The following is a 20868-nucleotide window of genomic DNA, read 5'->3' on the forward strand; positions in this document are numbered from 1 at the left end:
AACATTATAAACCTTGTTTGATTTAGATTCCACACACACAAAGTATTTTTTCCTATACTAATTATATTTAGCTCTGCTAAACAAAAGATCAAAGATTAAATAATGTGGAGGGTTGGCCACATTCACCGAGTTCAAAAAATATTTGTCCATGATGTCCTAAAGCCACCTGAAACCAAAACTGCATTGGAGAATGACAACTAGAGCAAGCAAGTTTCTGTCTGATTGGTTCTCATTAAATAAAAAAGACCTTGTTTACAGGGCCCACAATGTGTTCTTTGTGGAACAGCTTGAACTTATATTATAAAAAAAACTTTACGGGGTCATAAAAATAAGTCTCAATAATGAGCTGACAGTTTTTTGTGGCGTTTTTATAATACTTGTTTAATGAGACGATATACCATTTCAGTAGGTTTTATTGTTAAGTAATTTATTAAGAAACTTTTTAATCATTTGTTGTATGGTAGGAAAGTAATCATTAACTGTTGTAAAGCTGTAAGAACATCATTTGATATAATACAATATTAGCACAGTTACTTAGTTACTTAATTATTACTGATGTAATTGACAAATTTAAATACATTTCTATGTGGGAAATTGTTTACTGGGTAGGCAAATGTCACAAGAGACTGTGGCAGCGCTTTCAGCAATCTTATAGTTTTCACTAATAATTTTTCTAATAACTAATTTCTACCAATTTTCATTCTAATTTCTACTAATAATGAATTTACAAATTTTTGCAGTTTTGGTGTTAACTGTACATTAAATTAGAACTTGCGCATTTTTAAACTAAGCCCAGGGAAACAAGATTAAACAATTAAATATATACTATATTGCCAAAAGTATTGGGACACCCCTCCAAATCATTGGATTCAAGTGTTCCAATCACCTCCATGGCCACAGGTGTATAAAATCAAGCACCTACTGTAGGCATGCAGACTGCTTCTACAAACATTTGTGAAAGAATGAGTCGATGTCAGGAGCTCAGTGAATTCAAGTGTGGTACCGTGATAGGTTGCCGCCTGTGCAATAAGTCCATCCGTGAAATTTCCTTGCTACTAAATATTCCACGGTCAACTGTTAGTGGTATTATAACAAAGAGGAAGCAACTGGGAACAACAGCAATTCAACTATGAAGTGGTAGGCCACGTAAAATGACAGAGCGGGTTCAGCGCATGCTGAAGTGCACAGTGCGCAGAAGTCACCAACTGTCTGCAGAGTCAGTAGCCAAAGACCTCCAAACTTTATGTGGCCTTCAGATTAGCACAAAAACAGTGTGTAGAGAGCTTCATGGAACGAGTTTTTGCGGCCAAGCAGCTGCATCCAAGCCTTACATCACCAACTGCAATGCAAAGCGTCGGATGCAGTGGTGTAAAGCACGCCACTACTGGACTCTGGAGCAGTTGAGACATGTTCTCTGGGGTGATGAATCACACTTCTCTAGCAATCCGATAGATGTGTATGGGTTTGGCGGTTGCCAGGAGAAAGGTACTTGCCCAACTGCATTGTGCCAAGTGCTTGGTGGAGGGGGAATTATGGTGTGGGGTTGTTTTTCAGGAGTTGGGTTTGGCCCCTTAGTTCCAGTTAAGGGAACTCTTAAGGTGTCGGCATACCAAGATATTTTGGACAATTTCATGCTCTAAACTTTGTGGGAACAGTTTGGGGATGGCCCCTTCCTGTTCCAACATGACTGTGCAGCAGTGCACAAAGCAAGGTCCATGGAGTCTGGTGTGCACCTCAACTCAACAGAACACCTTTGGGATGAATTAGAGTGGAGACTGTGAGCCAGGCCTTCTCATCCGACATCAGTGCCTGACCTCACAAATGCGCTTCTGGAAGAATGGTCAAACATTCCCAGAAACACTCCTAAACCCTGTGGACTGCCTTCCCAGAAGAGTTGAAGCTGTTATAGCTGCAAAAGGCGGGCCAACTCAATATTGAACCCTACGAACCAAGATTGGGATGCCATTAAACTTCATGTACGTGTAAAGGCAGGCCAACCAATACTTTTTGCAATATAGTGTATATAAGGAGCTTTTTTATCTGACAAACCAACTGTATTATTGTCCATGCAGTCCCGAAATTTAAACAGATCTCCCACACATGACAGCAGTCTGACGACCATATTTATTTCTATAATGCAGCCAAAATAGCTAGGTCACCTCCCCCCACCTGTGTTTGGGCAGTGAAGGAGCAGTGATAGCATGATGAGGTCACCTCTCTGCCTACTGTGATCCTTCTTCCTGTCGCTTTGTTTAATGCCAGCATATGTGTGCGCAGCAGGGCCTGATTGGCTCTTAGTGTTCCTCCCTCTCCCTGGCTTCTACGCATGAGATTACAGGAGATTGATAGAACTAGACTCAGTACTATTACTATTATTATATATACACACACACACAATATATATATCTATCTATATAGATATATATACACTATATATATATATATATATATATATACACACACATATATATACATACATACACATAACTGAATTGGTGTTTTTATATTCTACTGGCTTTAGATGAATTGCCCATTCAAACCAATCTAAAGGGAATGTAGGGGAGCAGCCAGTTAAACAGACCTCTAAAAAGCAGCACTAGTGGGTCTGTTCTGCCCAAAAGTAATATAATAGTTTGCTTGGCTGTTAGAATGTTGAAATACACATACTGGTTTGTTCTGTTTTTCATGATTTCCAACTGAAAAATATTCCCACTTTCTTTGTAGTGTAGACAAAAATAATTGGGGACATTGGCTACAAAAAGGTGACAATTTTGTTAGGACATCGTGGAAGATACGAATATTGTGGGGAAAGCTACCAGTGAGAGATAAAACAAATGGATGGGGGTGAAATGTAAACTTTGGATGCAGCATGCTTTTATGTTTGTGACGGGTCAGTACCATGTTGATGCTGTCTTTATCTTTATCTTCCCAATTCTCCAGCAGAACTCCCATAACTGGATCATGGCCATTAGCGGCCGCCAGATGAAGCGCTGTGTTACCTTCCTGCAAGGCAAAAAATGAAGAGCAGAGGAAATTGAATTATTTGTAAAATCATACTGCATTAAGAACATGGTATATTAAAAGCAAGTGTTTAAAACTGCTACTGATCTCAGCAAATTGTATATTTATAAAAGACATCGTTCTTTAAAGGCATATACAGTTTACCTTTAAGAACTCAGGCGCATTTGGTGTTTAGAGCCAGCAGATGAGAATGTGGTGTTTAGGTTCGGGCAGAAGGCACAGGCGCACTATCCAGGTCCTGCTTCCAGCACCCTGTAAAAGTCTATGAGAGGCTGACAGCTGCTGAGGCTGGATGGGGCCGGATGGTACGCTGCCTGAAGCCTGTCCAAGGTGTCACATGCCTGATGAAGGGGCCCTGTGAAACCCCGAAACGTTGCCTTGCTGTAACTATGTGATCGCTTATTAAAACGTTTGGACCCATATTAGTGATCCTCGGTATGCCGGTGACATTCTCCCTTGCTGATTATGTTCGGTGACTTCTGTCCACACCTAAATGTTGGAGTCTCCCAAACCAGGGCTAAACATCTGATGTATGTGAGCCAAAAGGCCTCTTGAACATGGATGTAATAATTTGAAGGTACAATATATATGTAAAGTGCTGCATAAAGTGACGGCGCTATATAAGTACATGTAATAATAATTTATTGATGGGTATGCATAGGATCTAAGGCTGTTGTCATTATCAGTACAGGTTAGAGTTTGGCAGCATAATTACAGGGAATATCATTGTCTGTATTAGAGTTATGGGAAATGTCCACTAATAAGGCCCCAGGACCATCTAGCTGCAGTGCGTCCCTCCAGGCATTTTAGTATACCCAGAAGGGACAAGTGCAGCATCTAGTCCCGCTGCCTGAAGCCTATCAAAGGCGTCACATGCCTGATGAAGGGGTTCTGCGAGACACCGAAACGTTGCCTTGCTGTAACTATGTGATCGTTCATTAAAACGTTTGGATCCATATTGGTGATCCTCGGTGTGCTGGTGACATTCTCCCTTTCTGATTCTGTTCAGTTCCAGCTGACAGTCACTGCAGCACCCACATATACACACAGCCATATTTAACGCAGGAACGTCTTTGTTTGGATTGTACACTTACATGGTGACACGTCACTCATGTCACTGCACCACAATGCAATACATTGCGCTGCTGTGCAGTGACATGTGGCGCCATCTATCGTAGTGCAGAAAATGCAGACCTGCTGCAATTTTCTGCACTGCACATCACACCAACATTGTAGTGTGAACAGGGTGCGTAAAAAAATAATTGTTTTCCAAGTGTAATAGTGCTGACCTGCATTTATCCAGTGTGGAAAAGCACACGTCACCACACATGGTGTGAAGAAGCCCTGAGTAATGCAGATAGTACTTTTTGAATGTAATCATACGCACACATCATTTTCTAGGAACTGTAACAAAATAACTTGAAAAACCCGTCAGTCCTATGAAGGAATGCTTCCATCCTGCCACACCGACACTGCCAGAACTTACTCTGTCATACTGAGGGACAGAAAGTGATTGCCTGAAGACCTGAATGTACTGACCTTGTCCGGCTCTGATGTAAATAATCCCATGTTCAGCAGATTGTTGATCATTTTTATATGGCCTTTTTCAGCTGCTAGGTGGAATGGCAGCCTGCCTTTCTGTTAAATATTGCAGAAAATGAAAAAGAAGATATGTAGCTAAACAATAGTACTAAATATATAGCACTAAACAATCATTATATATATATATATTTACACACACTGCTCAAAAAATGTTAGGAACAGTTTGAAAACACATCAGATCTCAATGGGGACAAATATCATGCTGGATATCTGTACTGATATGGACTGGGTAATGTGTTAGGAACATAAGGATGCCCCATCATTTGATGGAAATGAAAATTATCAACCTACAGAGGACAGAATTTATAGACACCCCGAAAATCAGAGTGATAAAATGATGGCAGGCTAGTCCATTATGGTGAAATTTCATTGCAGCAACTCAAAATGGTACTCAAAACTGGTGGTTTGTATGGCCCCCCCTGTGCTTGTAAGCATGTCTGACAACATTGGGGCATGCTCCTAATGAGACAATGGATGGTGCCCTGGGGTATTTCCTCCCAGATCTGGACCAGGGCATCACTGAGCTCCTGGACAGTCTGAGGTGCAACCTGGCAGCATCAGATGGACCGAAACATGATATCCCAGAGGTGTTCAATTGGATTTAGGTCAGACGAGCTTGGGGGCCATTCAATGGTATCAATTCCTTCATCCTCCAGGAACTGCCTGAATACTCTCATCACATGAGGCCGGGGGCATTGTGGTGCACCAGGAGGAACCCAAGACCCACTGCATCATCGTAGGGTCTGACAATAGGTCCAAGGTTTTCATCCCGATACCTAATGGCAGTCAGGGTGCCATTGTCTAGCCTGTAGAGGTCTGTGCATCCCTCCATGAATATTCCTCCCCAGACCATCACTGACCCACCACCAAAATGATTATGTTGATTGATGTTACAGGCAGCATAATGTTCTCCATGGTTTCTCCAGACCCTTTCACGTCTGTCACATGTGCTCAGGGTGAACCTGCTATCATCTGTGAAAAGCAAAGGGTGCCCGTGGTGGACCTGCCAATTCTGGTGTTCAATGGCAAATGCCAATCGAGCTCTATGGTGCCGGGCAGTGAGAACAGGGCCCACTAGAGGATGTCAGGCCCTCAGGCCACCCTCATAAAGTCTGTTTCTGATTGTTTGGTCACTCACACCACTGTCCTGCTGGAGGTCATTTTGTAGGGCTCTGGCAGTGCTCATCCTGTTCCTCCTTTCGCAAAGGAGCAAATACCAGTCCTACTGGGTTAAAGACCTTGTATGGCCCTGTCCAGCTCTTCTAGAGTAACTGCCTGTCTCCTGGAATTTTCTCCATGCTCTTGAGACTGTCCTGGGAGACACAGCAAACCTTCTGGCAATGGCACTGTCATGGAAATTTTGTATTGTTGGTCGAACTTTAAATGTGTCATATATTCGTGTTATTCATATGTCTCTCGTGTGGCTTAATTAAAGCTCTGAAGGCTGCAATTGGGCCATGCGCATGTACAATGTATGTATTACAGTACTCAGCTTGGTAATGGATGAGATGGCAGATCTGCGCTTATAGACCGGCGTGTATACCACCACAGCATTCGATGCGAATGCTGCTGTCAGTAGACCGTGGGCCTGTATCCACATATCAGCAGCATAGTACCACGTGGGCTTCATAACGCAAGGCGCAAGCGGTGTGAACTCCACGTGTAGGCTTATGCATATCTTACAAGCCATTACTAATCTGAACTGTATCTTGGATGGATGTGTTTTAATAAAGATTGTATCGGGCCCATCCAGGTACAGACTGATATTTTTAGGAGATGCTTGTGCAGAGAATTTACATACCAATAGAAGCTAGTAGGACAGGAAATATGACCTCAGATGGCTCAGGGGGGGGAAGGGGAGGAAGTCTGCTGACCTCAGAAGACTCATGGGGGAGGACCAGTGATAGATAATAGGAAAGGCTATGCTCCAATTGGAATGTACATCCTGTGTATAGGTACTCCCCATTGCATTGTTTGGTGGGAGGGGATTGACTTTATTCATGTGGGGGGGCATGTGTGTATTTTTAATAAAACAGAGAGCTGGGTCTAAAATCAGCCCTTATGTGAATTGCAACACCAGCCTTAGAGTGTCGTGTGATCATTCTAGGGTAACGGAGCTCCAATCACCCACATTTCAACAGAACCAAAGTATTTGGATGGGCAGGAATCGTGTAGTTTAGCTGCAGTCGTGGTAAGCGAGATTCGCACAGCTTTATGGGGGATTTCTGCGCATCCAACTGCGAGTACTCACGGTAAGGAGAAATTCGTTAAAGCGAATTTCCAAGACAGTTTGGCGAGCCTGGTGGATACTAACGCGTATTCTTGCGTAGCTAACCAAGAACGAGGGGGGAATGAACTATCATGAACTAGCAAAAAGTATGCCGGCACATTTCAGGTCTCTCTGCCATTAAGAGGATCGCTTTTTGCGTGTTCGTGTGGCTGATTTCGCTCTCTGTTAGCTAACAAGAAATACCGCTTAACAAGGACCTCGTTTTTTGTCCTAAACTCTTGATTTGTGGGTGAAAGACAAGGGTTTGTCTCTGCGGAGAGCAGCAGAGGGGTGGGTTTGGTTGGCTGGATTTGGTCAAGTTTAAAAATCTTCCAACCAAAAATTAAACGGGTATATGTTTTAGCGGGTAAAAGTTGTTGCATAGTGTTAGGTAAGTATTTGTGGGCTGTAGGTACTGTGGTAATTGCTTTACCCCCTCCACGTGAGGTAATTATTACAGTGCTGAAAGGTTTAGGTTAATTGTTAACTGCTGTAAGATCTCTGTGTGTATGTAGTCTGTGCAATGTTTTGTGGTACTACTGCTCCCAGCAAGCATGCAGCAGGGGGTCCTTTCTGTTACATGTGCATGTTAGTGTGATATGTTGGTGTTTTATGTCCATTCTGTGATTGTGCCCAAATTGTGTTGTATGTGTGCTTCATATTGTTGTGTAATTGTCCAGTGTATGTTCTGTCTAAAAGTCTGTTTTATGTAAGGGGTTAGAGGCAATTTTGAGGCTAGAGTCTGCCGTGTGCTTCCCTGTGGGGGGCCATTCTAGTGTTACCATGTGCTTCCCTGTGGGGGGTCATTCTAGTAATGACCATGTGCTTTCCCTGTTGGTGGCCATTTTGTTGGCTACCATGTGCTTTCCCTGTTGGTGGCCATTTTGTTGACTACCACATGTGCAGTAATCTCTATGCAATGTGTATGCAGTTTTCTATATGCATTTGACCTATATTGTGTTTTTAATCCAAATTTTTTACTGTTTCATTTGTTTGCTTTTAGCTTTAAATTTGCGTATTGCCAGCCAATTTAAAGTGTGTTAAGCGAGTTTTCCCTTCACGTGTTCCACATTTAATGAGCGCGGTGTAGTCTGGGTTTTTGCACATAGATTTCTTGTATAGTGATTATGTTTTTCTTGTGTTTTTCCTGTTAAAAGTAGTTCCTTATTGTAAAGCGGGTTTGTTTTAAGCTGCTGTGTCGCGTGTTTCACGTCCAGCAGACTTTTTGTGTAAACGGTTCTAGGTGGTTGCAGTGAAGATTGCGTGTGTAGCGCAGATCGTTTAGCGGTGTTGGTATGAGTGATTTTTGCGTCAGCAACAAGGTTACTTTTGCCGCAGTTTTTCGGTTTACCTCTGTGTAATTGTTTTACTGTGAAACGTCCCGTGTTTTTCATAAGGATCCACTTTGTCCTTTTTAACAGTTTTTCAGGTTGAAAAGGGTTTTTTTCTGTGTGTATTAGGAAAGTTTTTTTCTTTACACAAATTTCCTAAAGGTCAGTTAGCAGGTTTCTGCCCAACCAGTGACCCCTAAGTAACATCCAAGAACCCCTCTTTTTGTTTTGACTTGTGTTAGCTACTGTGTGCAGGGAGAGAAAAGCCACTTTCATCATTGTGCGGTGTGGCCTGCCAAACACAGTGGGTGATGAGAGCCACATAAATTACGCTGTGTGAGTGGGAGGTCCAGGGAAGTCCTGGTTACCACAAACACTTCGGGTGGTCAGGATCACATAAATTACGCTGTGGGAGTGGGAGGTGTGCTCTCAGTCTGACCGCCACTTGATGCGCTTCGGGTGATCGATAAGTATCACATAAATTACGCTGTGCTGGGAAAGTGGTGGAATCAGGCCTCTCGGTAGGATCCCACCGAGTGCTCCAGGGGGTAAACAGGTACCCGGACGCGGGATATATACCAGTGACTAGTCACGATGGGCAGTAGTCAGTCCATGAAGAGAGAGGGGGAAACAGCCCTCTTCAGGGTAAGGACAGCTGCACAACTGATGAAGGTGAGTTTGGGGGGGAAGTCTACAGAACCCCTCAAAAGGTGGAATAAATGGTCGAAGGGTACCAGATGGGAAATTCCCCGGGAAGGTACATTTGACCCATGGAGGTGGGAAAAATTCATCTCTGAATTTGAACCACGGATGCAGGCGTCAGAACTAGAGATCGCACAGCTATGGCTTCACAGGTCAATCCAATTAGGGAAGCAGGGCATACATAAACTGGTGTCTGTCCGGAAGAACCAGGTGATGTATACCTGGCCTCCAGAGGGAATAAAACAGGAGGATCCGGTGTCAGAGGTGGAGGAAGCTCTTTCAGGGCTGACTCTACTAAGGCAGGCAGGATCAGGGTCTGCTGGGGTTCCCGAACAACCAACAGTGGCTGAGATAAGTATAACTGCACCTGTCTCTTCTGTTAGTGACGTCACTCTTGACATACCTTCCGTGTCTTCTGTATCTATGCCTCAGCCTCTACCTCTACCTCTCCCTTCTCCCTGCTTCACCCCAGCTCCTTCTGTTTCCAACTATGAAGCCTTCTCAACAACCGATTTGCAGACTATCTGTGAATCAAGGGGAATAGACACCCGGTTAAGAAACAGGGCGGATTGCATCAAAGCGCTACGAACCACTGATCAGACCCCTGCCCCCCAGCTATACCCTGATCTGAGGGACCTCAAACCTGAAGGTGCAGTAAGCGAGGTGGTTAATCTAAGCCCACCGATGATGCTGGGTCAGCCCTTGCACTCTTCCCGGACCGAGGCCTATCCAGTCAGGGTGCAGCAATTTGAAGGTCCTCCCAATGCACGGGGGGAACGGACTTTAGGGGAACGGGTAGTTTGGCATGTCCCCTTCACCCCGGCAGAGATCCGCACTATTCTGGCTGAGCTCCCGGACTATCGAGTCAATCCGAGAGGATTTGCTCGAATGTTTGGACAAAACCAGTTCAGCTATGGTATGAGCGGGTCAGATTGTGCACAGATCCTACGGGCAAAGGTGGGCATGGAAGTGGCCAGTACAGTGATTGCAGGGTGCTCTATAACCACGCATGAGATGACTTCAGGGGGCAAAGAGTTCTGTACACAGCTAAAGGCAAAGCTTCCAGAAATGTATGGTGTTACCTCTACTACGGACATGATGAAGCTCACCCAGGGTCCTAATGAGGAAAGCGCCTGCTTCTGGCGCCGTCTCAAGCAGACGGCACTGGATGTGGATCTGGAAGTTGGACCTGATGCTCCAACTGAAGGGGTAAAGGTGACCGCGACGCACATTCTGTTGCGGGCCAAATTTTTGGAAGGCATCGATACTAAAATTCGGGAAAGGCTGGTTCTGGCCCGACCCGAATATAATGAGATGTCTATCCCTGCTATCCTTTCCACTCTTGCGGCAATAGAGAGGGAAATGGATAGAAGAAAACAAGACAAGGCCAAAGTTCTTATGTCCCAGACCCCACACGAAAAACCAAGGGATCTGGGTCACAGGAAGGATAGGCCCCCACCCAGGTGCTTCCAGTGCCACCAAACAGGGCACATGAGGAGGAGCTGTCCCCAATTACCTAAAGGTTGGTGGCAGTTCATTCCTGATGAGTCCTCCGCCCCTATGACCACCATGGTAAGTAACTCCTATGAATTCTCATAGGAAGTTGACAAATCGGTGTCGGCCCAGATCCATCTTTTTCTAGAGGAATTAAAATATCCCCTCCCTTGCCTCACTGACACCGGTGCAGCAAGAACGGTCCTGCGAAAACAGGACATCCAAGGCAAGGTACCCCTCTCAGGGGAAAGCCCTCCTAACCCCTACTAACCTCACTATCAAACGATGCACTATTCTTAACCCAGCTTCTCTTCTTCCTGTGTCGGAAGATGAGAAGGGGGGGGGAGGACAGCAATGACAGTGCTGAATTTTGCAACACGACTAACAATACTAACACCTCTTCTGCTAACATGTCTTCTTTGTCCACTACTAATCTCTCTTCCAAAGGACACGACTGCATTTCTTTGGTGGAACTGGAGTCAGCGGCGACACACCCCATATCACCCCGAGAGTAGCGGTAAGGTTGAACGTCTTCCGATACCCAAAAACCTTGGCCTGAGTGTCTCCCCATTGCCCCCTATTCCATCCGGAATGCCCCTCGGCAACCACATGGGCTGTCACCCTACGAGGTGTTGTTTGGGGGACCTCCCAAAACAGGGTTGTACTTTCCTCAACAGTTGTCATCTTTGCATTCACAGCTTACAGGTTATGTGCAATCTCTGCAACGGGAGCTGCAGAAGATACACCATCGGGTTCGCGAATCGCTCCCCGATCCAAATGCAATAACAGGTGTTCTTTCTATTGAGCCAGGTGATTGGGTCGTCCTAAAGAAACATCAAAGAACCGGACTCGAGCCACGGTTCACCGGACCATACCAAGTCCAGCTGACGACACCTACCTCACTCAAACTCGAGGGACGAGACAACTGGGTGCACGCAAGCCACTGCAAGAAGCTTTTCAGCTACACCAGAGAATGAGGGGTGTCATTTTCCTTTTTCTTTTTGTTTGTATGTCTTACATGTGTGTGAACGGAGGAAAAGACGGCAGATACCCCAACCTTTTATTTAAAATGCACCTGCGTTTAGCCAGAACCGCCAACAAAACCAACTGTTGGGTATGCTCAAAGCCCCCACCCAGTCATCACATGTCCGCAATGGCCGCTGTTCATGCCCTATATGACATCCGCGTCGGCATGAAAAAGCAAGGGACCCCTGGTCAGCCCCCACGTAGACATTTGTCGGTAGAACTTAATGACACATTTTTAGCAGGTAACATCAGTTTCAGCACCAATATTAGCTCTAGCTCCTGTAGGACCCTCGTCAGTCCATTATGGGTAACTGGACAGCTAGGCAGCCCTCAGGTGTGCTTTAACATCAGCTTTGGCACAGGTAACAAGTTTGTTGGGACTACCACCTGCGAGGGAGGTATAACTGTCAATCTGACTAACCAGACTTCCTTTCTGAGTAACCACACTGACCGACCAGACCACGTGTGTTGGAAGGACGGATGTGATGTGCAGACTGAGGGAGCAATCCCCCAGTCTGTGCAACTGTTGCTCAGTGCCAGAGGCCGAACGAGGAACTCTTCCTGCTCTGCTCTGACAGGTCCATACTATTTTCTGTGTGGTTCGGCAGCCTATAGAACATTTCCCCAGAACGCGAAAGGTTCGTGTGCCCTCATAAAGCTAGTCCCCGCATCCTATGTAGTGATGGATCATGAAGAGTTGATGGTCCACAAGAAGGTAAGGATGGCAGGGAGAGTTCGCAGGGAACTGTTCTCTGAGGGCAACCAGGCATGGGCTTGGTTCCCCTCATGGACAAGATGGGGAATAGAACTTATGAAGCGCCTGAACAATTTTTCTGTCATCGTGGATAGTATGTTTAACGAGACCGTAGAGGCTGTCAGAGAAATTGCCCAAGAACAACGGCAGATGGGAATTTTAGTGCTTCAGGAGAAGATGGCCCTTGATTATCTTTTAGCCGCCAAAGGGGGGTTCTGTGAGTTCATCGGAGAGGATTGTTGTACTTGAATAGAAGACACCGATGACAAGGTCCAGGCCCATATGGCTAGAGCTATAGCTAGTGAGGGTTGGAATCCGTTCAAGGGTTTGGGAGGATTGGGGGATTTCCTGTTCTCCATCGGATCTTGGTTGAAGGAAGTGGGAGTGTATATCCTGATGCTTCTCTTTTTCATCTGCCTTTTATATGCCGCGGTGAGATGTTCCTGTTGCCTCATCGACCGTGTAAACCAAGCTCGGGCAGACGACCACATCTCCATGCCCGCTCCTGGGATCCCACTCCAACCACTGATCGGAGGAAGACCTCACCAACCATCCACCTTCTCTACAGATTACGTCCTGGCTTCCCTCTAATTTATCTCTCTGAAGACCACATTCTCCAAGACCTTCAAGCAAGCTTCAAGCCTCATCATGGTTTGTGTCTGCGATTTGGAAAACTGTCTGGGTCGAGACCAGCCTTGTGTGGCCCCGTCTGCAGGGGCAATTTGAGAATCTATTGCTGGATCTCCCCAGACCACCGTGGGATCACAAGCTTTATTCATACCACAAGTCTGTTTGTGGTTTTTGCAAGAGCCTTCCTGTAGTGAAGGTTCCAAGGCTCTTGAGGATCATCGCTTCAATCAAGCCTGTTTGCGTCGAGTCTGCGTCGGGTCTTGTTGTTTCAGGTACCCCGTGGAGCTTTATTCTCAGGGACAACTACAGGAACTCTTTGAAGTTTGAGACTACACCCATCAAGCTGAAGAAGATCAAGAAGGGACACGAGGAGAATATGATAAAACAGGAGGGAATGTCATGGAAATTTTGTATTGTTGGTCGAACTTTAAATGTGTCATATATTCGTGTTATTCATATGTCTCTCGTGTGGCTTAATTAAAGCTCTGAAGGCTGCAATTGGGCCATGCGCATGTACAATGTATGTATTACAGTACTCAGCTTGGTAATGGATGAGATGGCAGATCTGCGCTTATAGACTGGCGTGTATACCACCACAGCATTCGATGCGAATGCTGCTGTCAGTAGACCGTGGGCCTGTATCCACATATCAGCAGCATAGTACCACGTGGGCTTCATAACGCAAGGCGCAAGCGGGGTGAACTCCACGTGTAGGCTTATGCATATCTTACAAGCCATTACTAATCTGAACTGTATCTTGGATGGATGTGTTTTAATAAAGATCGTATCGGGCCCATCCAGGTACAGACTGATATTTTTAGGAGATGCTTGTGCAGAGAATTTACATACCAATAGAAGCTAGTAGGACAGGAAATATGACCTCAGATGGCTCAGGGGGGGGAAGGGGAGGAAGTCTGCTGACCTCAGAAGACTCATGGGGGAGGACCAGTGATAGATAATAGGAAAGGCTATGCTCCAATTGGAATGTACATCCTGTGTATAGGTACTCCCCATTGCATTGTTTGGTGGGAGGGGATTGACTTTATTCATGTGGGGGGGCATGTGTGTATTTTTAATAAAACAGAGAGCTGGGTCTAAAATCAGCCCTTATGTGAATTGCAACACCAGCCTTAGAGTGTCGTGTGATCATTCTAGGGTAACGGAGCTCCAATCACCCACATTTCAACAGAACCAAAGTATTTGGATGGGCAGGAATCGTGTAGTTTAGCTGCAGTCGTGGTAAGCGAGATTCGCACAGCTTTATGGGGGATTTCTGCGCATCCAACTGCGAGTACTCACGGTAAGGAGAAATTCGTTAAAGCGAATTTCCAAGACAGCACCTATTGATGTGCCATCCTGGAGGAGTTGGACTGCCTGTGGGGTCTCGAGGGCCCAGGTATCGCCTCATGCTACCATTAGTGACACTGACCCTAGCCAAATTCAAAACTAGTGAAAAACAGTCAGAAAAGATGAGTAGGGAAAAAAATTTCAGTGACCTCCACCTGTAAAACAATTCCTGTTTTGAGGGTCATCTCATTGTTGCCCATCTAGTGCACCTGTTGTTAATTTCATTAACACCAAAGCAACAGAAACTGATTAACAGCCCCCTCTGCTACTTAACTGACCAGATCAATACCCCAGGAGTTTAACTGACTTGACGCTATACTCTGATTAAAAAGTGTTCCTTTAATTCTTTTGAGCAGCGTGTATATAAATATATATATATATATATATATATATATATATACATACACACACACACACACTGTGCAGAGCAATACAAAAGCAGCCTGTTTGTGCTGACGGGAGATATCTGTTTTGTTTACACACAGACCTCTCCCCTTTCACTGTTCCTCGGCGATTACTGGGTGCCGGTGGGGAATCTCTGGCCGGGACCCGGTGATCGACAGCTGTAGCTGCCAATGGCAGCTTGGGTAGGGTGGTGCGCACACCCCCTACTGGAAAATGCAGTACATATACATACACACACACGCACAGTATTTAGGGAAGCAGTTAAGAAGTACATTTGTTTACAAGAAGGGATGCAGTTTTTGCATAACCCAACAAAATACATGAATCCCTTTGCTAACACCTGGTTTTGGATCATTGTGAAGATCTCACTACACTGATGTTATCACATAGATTATTATCTTGGGTCTGTAGCCTAACATAAATGGAAAGTAATGTATTTGTTATCTCAGGTGCACACTGGATCAGTGAGCTGCTCGAGGCCATATTCCACTTATAGCTTACAGGCAAGTTCCATGCATTTTGGCATTTGTTTATCTTAGGCTACATTTGCACAGGCATTAAGGCCCATAGATGGTGAACAGGCCATTTGTTTTTGTGGCTGATGCCGCCAACACTGACTCACCGCAATATACATATACAACAGGGGTCCTCAAACTTTTTAAACAGGGGGGTCGGTTCACAGACCTTCACACTGTTGGGGGGCCGGACTATATATTGAAAAAAATATGAACCAATTCCTATGCACACCACACATATCTTATTTGTAGTGCAAAAAACAGGAAAAACACAATACAATATTTAAAATGCACTGTACACTAATACACTGGATACCGCAATACACTGTGCACTGTAACAAATTGGACACTGCAAAGCACTATATTCTGTAACACACTGGACACCGCAAAGCAATGTACACTATAACACACTGGACACCGCAATGCACTGTATATTGTAACGCACTTGACACTGCAATGCACTATATTCTGTAACACACTGGACACCGCACTGCACTGTACACTATAACACACTGGACCTCTCAATGCGCTGTACACTATAACACACTGGACACCGCAAAGCTAAGCTTGGGTTCAGATATGCTTTAAATATACTTCACAAACTTTTTTTCATTGTATTGAACATTCAGTACAGGTTTATAAATTCCAGCTTTTATCCAATGCGGTAACAAGACTGCTTACATTCCATCATTATTGAAAAGTTAACGAATGAATTATGGGGGAAAGGTTTAACCACTTGAGCCCCAGAGGATTTACCCCCCTTAATGACCAGGCCTTTTTTTGCTGTTTGGCGCTGCACTAATTCAAATGATAATTGCGCGGTCATGCAATGCTATACCCAAACAAAATTTACGTCCTTTTTTTCACACAAATAGAGCTTTCTTTTGGTGGTATTTGATCACCTGTGCGCTTTTTATTTTTTGCGCTATAAACAAAAAAACCACGAAAATTTTGAAAAAAAACAATATTTTCTACTTTCAGCTATAAAAAATATATCGTAAACTCAAAGTTAGTCATAAATTTAAGCCAAAATGTATTCTGCTACATGTTTTTGGTAAAAAAAATCCCAATAAGTGTATATTGATTGCTTTGTGTGAAAGTTATAGCGTCTACAAACTATCGTATAGATGCTGTAATTTATGCCTTTTTTTGCTATACAGCGCTGCACTAATTCAAATGATAATTGCACGATCATGCAATGCTGTACCCAAACGAAATTTACGTCCTTTTTTTCACACAAATAGAGCTTTCTTTTGGTGGTATTTGATCACCTGTGCGCTTTTTATTTTTTGCGCTATAAACAAAAAAACCACAAAAATTTTGAAAAAAAACAATATTTTCTACTTTCAGCTATAAAAAATATATCGTAAACTCAAAGTTAGTCATAAATTTAAGCCAAAATGTATTCTGCTACATGTTTTTGGTAAAAAAAATCCCAATAAGTGTATATTGATTGCTTTGTGTGAAAGTTATAGCGTCTACAAACTATGGTATAGATACTGTAATTTATGCCTTTTTTTGCTATACAGCGCTGCACTAACTCAAATGATAATTGCGCGGTCATGCAATGCTGCACCCAAACGAAAATTACGTCCTTTTTTTCACACAAATAGAGCTTTCTTTTGGTGGTATTTGATCACCTGTGCGCTTTTTATTTTTTGCGCTATAAACAAAAAAACCACAAAAATTTTGAAAAAAAACAATATTTTCTACTTTCAGCTATAAAAAATATATCGTAAACTCAAAGTTAGTCATAAATTTAAGCCAAAATGTATTCTGCTCCATGTTTTTGGTAAAAAAAATCCCGTGCATTAGCGGGCAAACTGGCGCTATCTAGGAGGGGCGCTAACACTATCGGAAGTCACCAGTGACACTAATATAGTGATCAGTAAAAATCTGTTCACTGTAATCAATGACACTGGTGACAGGGCAGTGAAGGGGTTAACTGGGGGGGGGCGATCAAGGGGTTAAATGGGATTTCTGGTGCACTAGCGGGCAAACTGGCGCTATCTGGGAGGGGCGCTAACACTATCGGAAGTCGCCAGCGACACTGATACAGTGATCAGTAAAAATCGGTTCACTGATCAGTGACACTGGTGACAGGGCAGTGAATGGGTTAACTGGGGGGGGGAGATTAAGGGGTTAAATGGGATTACTGGTGTACTAGCGGGCAATCTGGCGCTATCTGGGAGGGGCGCTAACACTATCGGAAGTCGCCAGCGACACTGATACAGTGATCAGTAAAAATTGGTTCACTGATCAGTGACACTGGTGACAGGGCAGTGAAGGGGTTAACTGGGGGGGGGGGGGTGATCAAGGGGTTAAACGGGATTACTGGTGTACTGGCGGGCAAACTGGCCCTATCTGGGAGGGGCGCTAACACTATCGGAAGTCGCCAGCGACACTGATACAGTGATCAGTAAAAATTGGTTCACTGATCAGTGACACTGGCGACAGGGCAGTGCAGGGGTTAACTGGGGGGGGCGATCAAGGGGTTAAACGGGATTACTGGTGTACTGGCGGGCAAACTGGCGCTATCTGGGAGGGGCGCTAACTCTATCGGAAGTCGCCAGCGACACTGATACAGTGATCAGTAAAAATTGGTTCACTGATCAGTGACACTGGGTGACAGGGCAGTGAAGGGGTTAACTGGAGGGGGGGGTGATCAAGGGGTTAAACGGGATTACTGGTGTACTGGCGGGCAATCTGGCGCTATCTGGGAGGGGCGCTAACTCTATCGAAAGTCGCCAGCGACACTGATCAGTAAAAATCGCTTCACTGATCAGTAACACTGGTGACAGGGCAGTGAAGGGTTAACTGGAGGGGGGGGGGCGATCAGGGGGTTAAATGTGTCCTAGAGTGTTCTAACTGTAGTGTAGTGCTTGTGTACTCACTTTTTGGATGTCTTCTTCTCTGTCTGGAACGGAATGTGTCCAGGCAGAGAAGAATGACATCATATCCTGCCCTGTGTATGTCAACACAGGACAGGATAGGACAGGGACAGATCATGTGATTTCAGCCAGAAATCACTGGCTGAAATCTAATGATTGATCCCTCCTGGATCAAATAGTGTCACCCGCGGGTCGGCGGGAGCGCGCGCGCGCGCCCCCTGCCGGCGAAAGTGTCGGGAGCGCGGAACCCGTTTTTAAACGTGGTTTTGCGCTCCACTGCCGCCCTGCACACGTATATACACAGTGGCAGGGCGGCAAGCGGTTAATATAGGGCTCCAGGTAACCTGTAGTTATGACACTGATGAGCATGTTATGTAAGTACATTGTCCACAAGGATATGCAGACCACAGGTTGATGTATACAGGTAATAAATATCTGTTTTTATCTTTTTTTTTTTTACCTAGTAATAATTCTAACACTGGACAACCTGTAAAGGCTTTTAAAGCGTCGCCTATGGAGATTTCTAGGTACCATAGTTTCACGCCATTCCACGGGTGTACGCACTTTTAAAGCATGACACGTTAGTTATCTATTTACTTGGTGTAACACCATCTTTATATTTTACTAAAAAAATGGGTATTATATTGTGTTTGTGTGCACTAAAATTAAAGTGTATTTTTTTCCAAAAAAAATTTGCGTTTAAAAAAAATACTGCGCAACTACTGTGTGAAAAACTGTAAAAAAAAAAAAAAATTAACTGTAAAAAATTGCAAAACCCACCATTTTATTCTCCAGGACCTCTGCTAAATATATATATATATATATATATATATATATATATATATATATATATATATATATATATATATAAGGTATGGAGGGTTCTAAGTAATTTTCTAGCAAAAAAAAAAAAGATGATGATTTTTACATGTAGGAGAAAAGTGTCAGAATTGGCCCAGTAGGAAAGTAGTTAATAAAGGGCACAAAATGTGTCAATTTTTCAGATCCATTGGAATAATGAACGCTTTAAATTGTACCTTATCCTTAACATCTAAATCTCTGAGCTGCATTTCCTTTAAGAGATAATCCACTATCTCATTCTTATCATTCTGGGCAGCAAAATGTAAAACATTCATTCCATCCTGCAACAAAGAAAAAAGGTCATTACCATCATTGTATTATTAATTTTAATATTATTATTATTAGTGTGTTGGAGGGGGGTACATATTTTTTCCTTTGTATAAATTATTTTATTACTTAACTTGCTGATGCCCTATTTAAGAAAAGTAAACGTTGGAAGTACCTTAAAAAAATAGAGTGGCAGCAGACAACTATTGAAGCAATCTATCATCCATAACCTCTATGTTATTATGATTATACAGTATGTATTTTACCATACATGCTGTTTTGTTACTGACATTAATACGTTATGTATTGCATTGTATCAGACATCTGAATTGTACTTTCTGCCAAACCTTAATAAAAAATGTATTGAATCAGAATTTTCACCAGAATCGGTAATCACCCCAACAACGTAGCTACCCTCCCCCTTTTTACCACACTAATCCCAACATCAAGAAAGCTGATTTATCACAAAAGACTGAAACATCAAGTCCTATTAGCTTTACAACAACTTACAGACAGATGTACACTTACCTCATTTGTAGCTTTTTGAGAGGCTCCAGCTTTAATCAACATCTGCACAATACTTAGGTCAGCGGACCAGCCAGCCAAGTGCAAGGGTGTTAGACCATGCTAGAAAAAAAGCCAACTGGTTAGAATATTGAAGGAAAGGAACTACTTGAGTTTCTTATCAAGGATATGACTATCATGTTATTCAAAACATTAACAATAACATATAAAGCCATTTATAACTCTGCCCCAAATTACATCACCGATCTTGTCTCCAAATATCACCCAAACCGTACTCTCCGCTCCTCACATGACCTCCTGCTCTCTAGCACCCTTGTCTCCTTATCCCATGCTCGTCTCCAGGACTTCTCCAGAGCTTCCCCCATCCTCTGGAACTCTCTACCTCAATTTATGAGACGACTGCCTACTCTGCTAATTTTTAGGCGATCTCTGAAAACCTCTTCAGGGAAGCCTATCCTGCCCTCAGCTAATAATGGAATCATCTACTCCTCCAACCAGTCCATTCCCCACAGTTAATATCTTTTGTACCACTAGCCCCTCCCTCCTAGATTGTAAGTTCCAACGCTATCCCTCTTGTATTGAACTGTATTGTTGCTGTATTGTCTCCCGTTATATTGTAAAGCGCTGAGCAAACTGCTGGCGCTATATAAATCCTGTATAATAATAATACAGTATAAGCGCTGTACTATATATATATATAGTGGGGCAAAAAAGTATTTAGTCAGCCACCAATTGTGCAAGTTCTCCCACTTAAAAAGATGAGAGAGGCCTGTAATTGGCATCATAGGTAGACCTCAACTATGAGAGACAAAATGAGAAAACAAATCCAGACAATCACATTGGCTGATTTGGAAAGAATTTATTTGCAAATTATGGTGGAAAATAAGTATTTGGTCACCTACAAACAAGCAAGATTTCTGGCTCTCACAGACCTGTACCTTCTTCTTTAAGAGGCTCCTCTGTCCTGCACTCATTACCTGTATCAATGGCACCTGTTTGAAATTGTTATCAGTATAAAAGACACCTGTCCACAACCTCAAACAGTCACACTCCAAACTCCACTATGGTGAAGACCAAAGAGCTGTCGAAGGACACCAGAAACGAAATTGTAGACCTGCACCAGGCTGGGAAGACTGAATCTGCAATAGGCAAGCAGCTTGGTGTGAACAAATCAACTGTGGGAGCAATAATTAGAAAATGGAAGACATACAAGACCACTGATAATCTC

At 43.8% G+C, this 20868-nt stretch overlaps 1 protein-coding gene across 2 annotated transcripts in view; it reads right to left on the minus strand.

Annotated features, from left to right (window-relative positions):
• The window catches only part of ANKDD1B (ankyrin repeat and death domain containing 1B), a 64068-nt gene that overhangs the window by 23767 nt on the left and 19433 nt on the right, over positions 1–20868 (minus strand). For both annotated transcript variants that reach the window (XM_089694232.1, XM_089694233.1), the window contains exons 4-7: positions 19644–19742; positions 19025–19129; positions 4561–4659; positions 2899–3003 (exon numbers count right to left, since the gene is read on the minus strand). In XM_089694232.1, coding sequence (XP_089550358.1) covers positions 2899–3003; positions 4561–4659; positions 19025–19129; positions 19644–19742 — 408 coding nt within the window. The remainder of the gene's footprint in view (positions 1–2898; positions 3004–4560; positions 4660–19024; positions 19130–19643; positions 19743–20868) is intronic.

This window comes from Staurois parvus, unplaced genomic scaffold (assembly GCF_062004578.1).
Source record: "Staurois parvus isolate SC_StPar_1 unplaced genomic scaffold, SC_StPar_1.0 ptg000656l, whole genome shotgun sequence".
NCBI classification, from domain to species: Eukaryota; Metazoa; Chordata; class Amphibia; order Anura; family Ranidae; genus Staurois; species Staurois parvus.